This window comes from Emys orbicularis, chromosome 20 (genome assembly GCF_028017835.1).
Source record: "Emys orbicularis isolate rEmyOrb1 chromosome 20, rEmyOrb1.hap1, whole genome shotgun sequence".
In the NCBI taxonomy this organism is placed as follows: Eukaryota; Metazoa; Chordata; order Testudines; family Emydidae; genus Emys; species Emys orbicularis.
In genome coordinates, this window is record NC_088702.1 from 11232635 (window position 1) to 11241558 (window position 8924).

An 8924-nucleotide genomic window follows, 5' to 3' on the forward strand; every position below is an offset into this window, starting at 1 on the left:
CCCTGCTCACTCCATCCCCCTCCCTCTGTCGCTTGCTCATTTTCACCGCGCTGGCTCAGGGGGTTGGGATGCGGGAGGGGTGAGGGCTCCGGCTGGGGGTGCAGGCTCTGGGGTGGGGCCAGTGATGAGGGGGTTTGGGTGCAGGAGGGGCTTCGGCCTGGGGGGTGGAGCCGAGGGGTTCAGAGTATGGGAGGGGGCTCCGGGCTGAGGCAGATGGTTGGGGTGTGGGAGGGGGCAGAGGCTCTGGGCTGGGGGTGCAGGGTCTGGGGTGGGGCCAGTGATGAGGGGTTCAGGGTGCGGGACTCAGAGTCAGGACTCCTGGGTTCTCTTCTTCCCAGTATCTCTGGTGCACAGAACAGAGGCCGGCTCCTTACCCCACCACTCGCTTTATTCAGCCAATGCACAAAAGGGAACCACAATCCCCCCCAAAGAGAAGCAGCAGCCGGTGCCCCAGGGGGAGGCGTACTGCAGCCCCCACAATCAGGGCAAGGGAAGGGGGCCCGGCCGGGGCTCACAGCTCCCCGCCGGCCCAGGGAGCTGGGAAGCACTCGGCCCGGCTCAGCACGTCCACCATGCCCTGGGTGTATTTCCTCACCCCCACTCTCTTGACGCAGGCGCCAGGGGAGCCGCATCCAGCCGCAGCCTTTGGCAGGGTGATCTCACCTGGACGGGGGGAGAGAGACGTGATCGGGGGCCCCCACATCCCCCCCCGACCCCCATGACGCTTCTCACACGCTCCCCTCCCAGCAGGACTGGTTGTTGCCCAGTCACCGAGTTTTGTGAGCTCCCTTTGTAGCTCTTCGCAGTCTGCTTTGGACTGAACGATCTTGAGTAGTTTTGTATCAACCGCCTCTACTGACACTGACAAAGAACGCTCCGGTGTGGGGATCTCCCGCCCAGCCTCAGCCATGAAGACCCGTGCAAAGAATTCATTCAGTTTCCCCGCACTGGCCTTATCATCCTGGAGTGCCCCTTTCGCTTCTCGGCAAGTAGGACTCTGGGAGGGGAGGGGAGTCTAGTGGGTCAGACCAAAGGGGGCTGGGGGCCAGGATGCCTGGGTTCTGTTCCAGACCCCGCCCCCATCTGGAGGAATTACCCGCTGTTATTGTCCCAGTGAACTCAACACAATGGTCCTCGGCGCCGGTGCAGGCCAAGGGCACCACGTCCTCGCAGTGATCTGCCCCCGCGGCGAAGCACGACGGGCACTGCCGGCCGTTGGGGACGGGGCTCACGGTTGGCACTGAGAACAGTCAGACACACCCAGTCAGCCTGGGGTGGGGAGTCTCTGCACGCTGGGTTCGATCCCAGCTCGGACACGGGAGTGGGGACTGGTGGGTTAGAGCAGGGGGGCTGGGAATCAGGACTCCTGGGTTCTGTCCCCAGCTCTGGGAGGGGAGCGGGAGCTAGGGGTTAGAGCAGCAGGGGCTGGGAGCCCAGACTCCTGGCTTCTCTCCCCAGCTCTGGGAAGGGAGTGGGGACTAGTGGTTAGAGCGGGGAGGCTGGGAGCCTGGACTCCTGGGTTCTCTCCAGGCAGGTGGGGCCGGAGCAGGGCTCTAGGTTTGCAGGAGACACACACCTGGGATGGCCCCGGCGTTGCAGCCGTCGGTGTCACCGCAGGCGATGTTCACCTGCACAGTGCTATTGCGGGCGTAGGTCAGCGTGAAGGGGCCGGGCTCACAGCTCTCGGGCTCCAGGCCTGACTTAGCCGTGTAGGAGAAGGAGTTTGCCCCTGTGGGAGGGAAACAGAGAATCACCCTTAGCCCCTCAGTGCCCCCCCAGCTGCTCCATCCTCCCCTTTTGTATCCATCCCCCCCACATCTTATCTCATCTCCCACCCCCTGACACAAGCCTCTCTTCTATCCAAGCCCGTCCCCACAGCAAGTCCCCATCTCATCCCATCCCCTGTCTCTGACATTCTCTTTCCAGACTGAGCAGTCCTTGCTCCAGAAGAGCAGTGGGGTGTAGTGGTTAGAGCAGGGGGGCTGGGAGCCAGGACTCCTGGGTTCTCTCCCTGGCTCTGGGAGAGGACTGGGGGCTAGTAGTTAGAGCAGGGTGGGTGGGAACCAGGACTCCTGGGTTCTGGCTCCGGGAGAGGACTGGGGGCTAGTGGTTAAAGCAGGGGGGCTGGGAGCCAGGACTCCTGGGTTCTGTCTCTGGCTCAGGGAGGGCAATGGCATCTATGCTTAGTAGAAATCTGGTTTTGCTCACCCCAGCTGTACCTGGCTGTGACGATGACGCAGGTCCCTTCCGAGAGGGCGCAGGGCTGCAGGGGGCCGGAGCACGATTCCTCTTTGGACTCACACACCTCGCATTGCAGAGCACTCCCTGGTGGTTGGAAAAATCCCTTCTCAGTGCAAATCCCGACTCCCCACCCCTCCCCAGGCAGTGCCTGGGGGAGAAATACCACCAGGAACCACGAGGTGGCGCTGTGGTAGTTGTTACCACCAATGTCTCCTCACTGAACGTGTGGGCAGGTAGATCTTGGAGAAATTCCATCTGCTTTTGCAACAAATCTGCCCAGTTCCCTTTAACTCGCTGTGTGGGGAAAGGCATCTAGCTGGTTATTTGTATCTTCCTCAAAACCGCAGACAGTCTGATTACTGCCTGAGTGTCTGTGGCTAGAGTAAATTGTCAGCTGCTGAGGTGGCGATCTGGGGTGTAACTTGTGCGTGCAAACAAAATCCCACACGTCTGTCTAGACAGAAAAAAAGAATTCCGCTGCTCTAAAGAGGGGTTTTCTGCCTGGCTTTGGGGTGAACGAACCTTTCACACTCCCCCCAACTTTCTGTTCGAGGCCCCTGCCTCTCAGAGTAACATTAGCTCAGCCACTCTCGACTTCGGCCCACTTTTCATCGCTGATCGTGTCAATTCTCTTCTTAAGAATATGATTGATGCTTGTTAAGCCATTTGATTGATGGCTGTGCAGCCAGCGATCCCATGAGCATTAACTCTTTCCTGTCCAGAGTGTGGGGGTGTTTAAATTCAGTAAGCGAACGTAATGTTTTTTAAAGAAAGAAAGAAATTTGCCCACTTTTTTCCCCCCAGAGCTTTCATGTAGAAACATCAGTTAAACCTCAGAACCCCTTCCGCTACCCCTGCCATGGCCCTAGATGGTAGCAAAGTTATATTATCCTCATCTAAAAAATAGGGAAACTGAGGCAGAAAAAGGACGTGTCCGATTCAGGGTCAGAACCAAGAAGACAGCCGAGTAGTCCTCATCCCTGACTCCCAGCCCACTTTAACCCACTAGACCCCACTCCTCCTGCAGAGCCAGGGACAGAACCCAGGAGTCCTGATTTGCAACCGTCTCTGCTCTAATCCACTATACCCCACCCCTCTTCTACAGCTGGGGAATGAACCCAGGAGTCCTGGCTCCCAGTGATCCCTACTCTAGCCCATTAGACCCCCACTTCCCTTTCAAAGCCTCCGATAGAAACCAGGAGTCCTGGCTCCCAGCTGACCCTCCACGCTAGCCTGTTACACCCCCACTCCTCTTTCAAAGCTGGGGAATGAACCCAGGAGTCCTGGCAGGAATCTCAGCACTGCAGGGGCAGGAACATTTCCAAGCAGGATTACAAGGGGGGGGAGACGGTTTTCCCGGTTTCCTGCTCCTCGTCGGGGAGCCCCGTCAGAGCTGGAGAAGGAACGAGGAGGAGGAAGCACAGACGGGCTCAGACCCCGACCCGTCACCCCAGTCTGACCCGCAGCCCGCTGGCCAGGCCCCTCGCGTGGGCTGTGGGGGTCCCAGGCTCCAATCCCTGCTCTCCCCGAGTCAGCCGGGTCTCGTGGCGCCGGGTTTTCCTCTCGCTGGTTTTACCCACAAATTCCATCCTGACCCCAGAATCCGCCATGGACAGCGGCACGTTCCCCAGGCGAATTCCCGCCCCCCCCCCCCAGTGCCCGGCTCCCTGTGCCCGGGGAAGGACGGGACTCACCGGTGGCCAGGAGAGCGGCCAGCAGGCAGAGGGGCCGGGGCGCCCACATGGTGCCCGGGCGTTTGCTGCAGTGACCAGAGCAGCGACGAAGCAGCTGCTGTTATGTCAGCCCCGGGGGGTCAGCTGGGCTGTCCCAGGACATCCTGGTGGGCCCGGAGATGGGACATTTCACAGCCCCCGAGGCACGTCTGCCCTGCAGCGTGTTCCCGCCCGCCCGCACGGCTGGGTGAGCTGCGGCCTCCCTCCTTCCTAGGGTTCCCATCTGTCCGGGGTTCCCCGGACATGTCCGGCTTTTGGGGCTTGAACTAGCCGTCGGGGGGGATTTGTCAAAAGCTACAAATGTCCGGGATTCCCCCCGGCGGCTAGTTCAAGCCCCAAAAGCGAGGCCAGGGCAGCCGCGCTGGGGGAACCGCGGCATTGGGTCCGGGGGCAGCGCGCAGCTGAGAGCTCCCGGCGCGGCGGGGCGCGGCGGCGCCAGCCCACGGGGCCCCCGCCTGGCCGGCAGGAGCCTGCAGAGCGCAGCCCGGCCCCGGCCCACAGAGAGGCAGGGAGGTCTCACTCCCCTGCATGCTGCAGCGGGGCGGGGCCTGTAGACTCCGGCAGCAGGCAGTGGTCGCCGGGCAGAGAGCCCCCCGCCCCTGCCCCCTCCCCTCCCCCCGACCCGACCCTAGTGTAAGCGGGGGAATGGTCCCGCTATTGTGGGGAACTTTCCTGGCTTCTGCACTACCCCAGTGAAGTGGGCTAACGAAAGGATCCGAGTCCTCGCTCCCACTTCCTTTACCCAGAGGCCTCCCTGCCCTTGAGGACTCCCCTTCCACTCTCCTGTCTGGCAGAGTCCTCGTAAACCCCGACAAGGCTGGGCCCAGGATTCCTGGGGGGCTTGACCCCCAACCCTGCTGTGGTCACCTAGGACAGGGGCTAGGGTGTCCCCACTCCGGGGTACTCTCTTTGCACTGGGCACCTCCCTGACCCACTGATCATTTTATACAATTTAAAGCAAATACAAGTTGTTTAATTAACAATTACTTTTAAAAAAGAATAAGGAAAAATGGAAAAGGTTAAAGGAAACACATCACCCTGCTCTGAGGCAGGGAATATCACAAGCAGTGTCTCTGGAACGTCAGGGCAGTTCACAGTCTGTTCCTTGTAGGTCCCGGGCCTCCTTCTCAGGCCCTGGCTGTGCTGCAGGGACGCTGTGGGTTGGACACTTGCTCTGGCGGTGGCCACACGCTCTCAGGCTCTAGGTGGCAGGACCCTTCTTCCCAGCGTCGCCCCCGCCCTGTCAGGGTTACGATCCCCCCCAAGTCTGGCCTGCAAGGCCTCTTGGCTGAGGTATCTCCCTGCGCTGGGCCCACTGCCAGGGTCCCCTTCACTCTCCCCAGCTGCTCACCGCACCCGGCTCCGGACTGCTCCAGCCCCAGCTCCAGCCCCTGCTCCAGCTCTAGCCCCAGCTCCACTCGGCCTCAGCACGGCTGCTGCTGCTGCTCTGCCTCCAGCTCCCTGGGCTGCTTCTCTGGCCCCTCTGGCTCTGGTTGCTGCAGCTCTGCCCCCAGGACAGGTCTGCTCTGCAGGCTGCTTCTGTGACTCTGCTTTGGGGCTGCAGCTCTGCTCCCAGCAACTTAGCTCAGGCCCCTCTCTGTCCTGGCTGTGCTCTGGCTTTGGGGCTGCAGCTCTGCTCCCAGCAACTTAACTCAGGCCCCTGCTCTCTCCTGGCTGTGCTCTGGCTTTGGGGCTGCAGCTCTGCTCCCAGCAACTTAGCTCAGGCCCCTCTGGATCTGGCACGGTTCTGCTCTCCAGCTCAGCTTGGGCCCCTACTTTCTCCTTAGCTCGGCCCCACTCAGTCTGACCCAGGCAATTCCAGCTCACACGGAGGACGGGACCTCCCTCGCCTCCTGACCCTCTGATTAGCCTGCCCGCCCTGTCAATCAGGCTGATCTGGAGCATTGGCCTCTCCCCATTGTTCCTGGGGACTGTCAGTCTCAGGCTCCTGATTTGCCATCGACCCTTCCCCTTTTAGTACTGGGAGCAAGCCAATCAAAAACACCCCCACTGAATGTTAGTAAGGGGGCAACAGTCCCCTTACACTAGGAAGGGGCCAGAGGGACTGGGAGGGACCTGCCTGCTGCATGCTTCCTGGGAGCCGCTCCAGGTAAGCACTGCTGGGCTCACCTGGCCCCCTGGCAGGTCCCTCTGGGGGGGCTCCCCTCAGACCCACTGCCCTCAGGCCCCACCCTGACCCTGTTCCCTCAGCCTCCCCCGCAGTTCCCCCTGTACCTCCCACCCCGAACCCACTGCCCTCAGTCCCTGCCCCCGTTCCAACAGCCTCCCCCACAGTCCCCCTGCTCCCCCCAAGCCACTGCCTTCAGCCCTCAGCCTTGCCCTACCCCAAATCTCTTCTTCAGCCTCCCCCGTCATCCCACCCCCATCGCTCCCCCTGCTGTCCCACCCCCTCAACTTCCCACCATTCCAGTACTGCTCCCCTCTGTCTCATCCCCTCCAGACCCTGTCCCTCTCCCCAACCCCCCAACCCTCCCCAGCCCAGCCCCATTGTCTCCCCCGCCCCACCCCACTCTACACAGCTCTCTCTACCCTGTCCCATTCATGCTCCCCTCAGCCCCTACCCTACTCCCCCCATCCCATCCCAGTCCTGTCCCATCCCCCTCAGCCCTCCCCCCAGTCCCAGTCCTGTCCCCCTCAGTTCCTCCACCCTGCTTCCCCCGATCCATCCCCACACACCCACCGACTCCCTCGACCTCCCTCCCCCCAATCCCACTGCCTGGACCCACCCCCGTCCCACTCAGGACATGCATGAAAAAGAAGCAATGGGCTTAAATTGTAGCAAGGGAGAGTTAGGTTAGACATTAGGAAAAACTTCCTAACTGTAAAGGTAGTTAAGCACTGGACAAATTAGTGGGGGGCAGTTGAAATCAGATGAGGAGCTGGGGCGGCTTAGACAGCAATAGGATAGACATAGACTGGAGGGGACGGGGAAGAAGGGTCTTTGACTACTAGAGACCACTCCGTTCTCTGAACATTTGATTCGCGGGAAGCAGGGGAGGGGGAAGAGTAGGGGGCGGAGCGTTCAGGGGAGGGGGCGGAGTTGGGGCGGGGCCGGGGGCAGAGTTGGGGTGGAGCCGGGGCCCCTTGGAGTGTCCTCTTTTTCCAGGACTGCAATATGGTAACCCTACAAGAGGGGAAGAAAATCCTGGAACCGGGTAAGTCAGAGCAACCAGGGGGGTCCCAGCACCACATGCTGACGCAGGGCTCAGTGGGGCAGCATGGAGCTGGCTGGGGCTGAGGGGCATGAGCAGCTCCACAGGCCCCAGGGCAGCGCAGAGGGGCCAGGCTGGGGGTTGCTGTAATTTACCCAGAGTCCCTAGAGCCCTGCGGGGTTTGGTGCGAGCTGCGAGCTGGGGGCCCTGCCCATGGGGGGCAGCACCCCCAGCTCAGGGCCTGGCCAGTAACGCTCAGCGCTGGGGCCAGCATCCCCCTCCTCCCCTCTGCATCCCCCCCCAGGCACCTGGCTCACAACCCCTTCATCTGCGACTGCAACCTGCGGTGGCTGGCGGATTTCCTGCGCGCCAACCCCATTGAGACCAGCGGTGCCCGCTGCGCCAGCCCGCGCCGCCTGGCCAACAAGCGCATCGGCCAGATCAAGAGCAAGAAGTTCCGCTGCTCAGGTGAGTCCGGGCCCCTCCCTGCGGCCGCGGGACCCCGGGGGCTGGGGGACAGAGGCAGTTCATTGGGGAAGGCAGCTGGGCCCAGCAGTGAAGGGAGCGAGGGGCCGGTGCCCCGTGTGCCGAGCAGGCAGAGGACGAGCCGGGGCACGGAGTCTCCACGCAGCCACAGGGAAGCTGGAACCCAGGCTCCTGCTCCTCCAGCCCCGGGTCCTTCCCTGGGGAACCAGAGCATCCATCCATGCAGCCGCTGTCACTGCCCCCGCGGGCTGGGGGCTCAACCCCGGGCTGCTGCTACTGCAGCACTATCCAGAGGCCTTAACTGAGCCGTGGGTTGCTGGGCCCCGCAGAGACACCGCGTCACGCCCTGCCCTGCCCAGCTCCCAAGCCACATAGACAGCAAGGGAGGAGGGGAAACTGAGGCACGGACCTGGAGGGACTTGCCCAAGCTCAGCCAGTGTGTTAGTGGCAGAGCCGGGGCTCGAGCCCTGGTGCCAGCGCACCAGAGATCTCGCCAGGCACCACCAGCCGTCCCCCCTTCCCACGCAGGCCCCGGCGCCGGGCTGCCCCACTAACGTGTTTGTGCCTTTCTCTCCGCAGCCAAAGAGCAGTACGTTATCCCAGGTAAGGACCGAGCTGGGGCTGAGGGGACGTATCTGCACAGGGACTGTCCATGGGCCTCTCTCGGACGGGCTGTGCTTTGCCGTGTGATGTCCCTGGGTAGCTGGGTACGGTGCCATGCAGGACGCCGATGGCCCGGCTCTCCTGCCCGGCACAGATATTGCTGCCCGCTGCTTGCACCTGGGGGTCTGGTCCCAGAGGCGGCGAATGGCCCTAACCCAGCCTGGCCCCGCGCCCCACACAGCCCCCGAGCGATGGCAAAGCCAGTGCAGCGTCTGGCTCCAGGGAGCGATTCCCACGCAGCCAGCGCCCCCCGCAGGCACAGAGCAGGAATCCTGCACCCAGGAGCCGGCTGCGGATGTGCTGGCCGCCACTTCCCGCAGCTCCCATTGGCCAGGAATGGTGAACCACGGCCACTGGGCGCTGCGGGCGGCCGTGCCTGTGGACGGTCAATGTAAAATTGTCTTGTGACCCACCACTGGATTACCCTGACGAGCTGTGTGCGGCCCATGGACTGCAGGTTGCCCACCACTGTCCTAGACTGATACCAGACACCTCTGTGTTTTTGGGGAACCAGGGTGCAGTATCCAGCCTGACTCATAAAAGACACCCCTCCCGCCCCCAGCCTCTGCTTAAACGAAAACCCATCAGAGGAAAAAACTTGCAGAGAGCAGTGAAGGGCGCTGGGAGA

At 62.2% G+C, this 8924-nt stretch overlaps 1 protein-coding gene across 1 annotated transcript; it reads right to left on the reverse strand.

Annotated features, from left to right (window-relative positions):
- Nucleotides 1–511: 511 nt before the first annotated feature.
- Nucleotides 512–3984, reverse strand: LOC135892640 (phospholipase A2 inhibitor and Ly6/PLAUR domain-containing protein-like). The gene is made up of 4 exons (XM_065420436.1): nt 3936–3984; nt 1577–1729; nt 1097–1240; nt 512–663 (listed from the first exon to the last, which is right to left on the reverse strand). Exons 1-4 carry the CDS (start codon nt 3982–3984, stop codon nt 512–514), a joined length of 498 nt encoding a protein of 165 aa, XP_065276508.1.
- Nucleotides 3985–8924: the final 4940 nt, after the last annotated feature.

What these genes read in the sequence shown, in the direction of transcription:
- LOC135892640 (XM_065420436.1), bottom strand. Translation starts at nt 3,984, where the DNA reads ATGTGGGCGCCCCGGCCCCTCTGCCTGCTGGCCGCTCTCCTGGCCACC. An exon ending in GGCCGCTCTCCTGGCCACCG is followed by an intron (nt 1,730 to 3,935) that starts GTGAGTCCCGTC and finishes TCCCTCCCACAG; the next exon opens with GGGCAAACTCCTTCTCCTAC. An exon ending in CACTGGGACAATAACAGCGG is followed by an intron (nt 664 to 1,096) that starts GTAATTCCTCCA and finishes CCCCCCGTCCAG; the next exon opens with GTGAGATCACCCTGCCAAAG.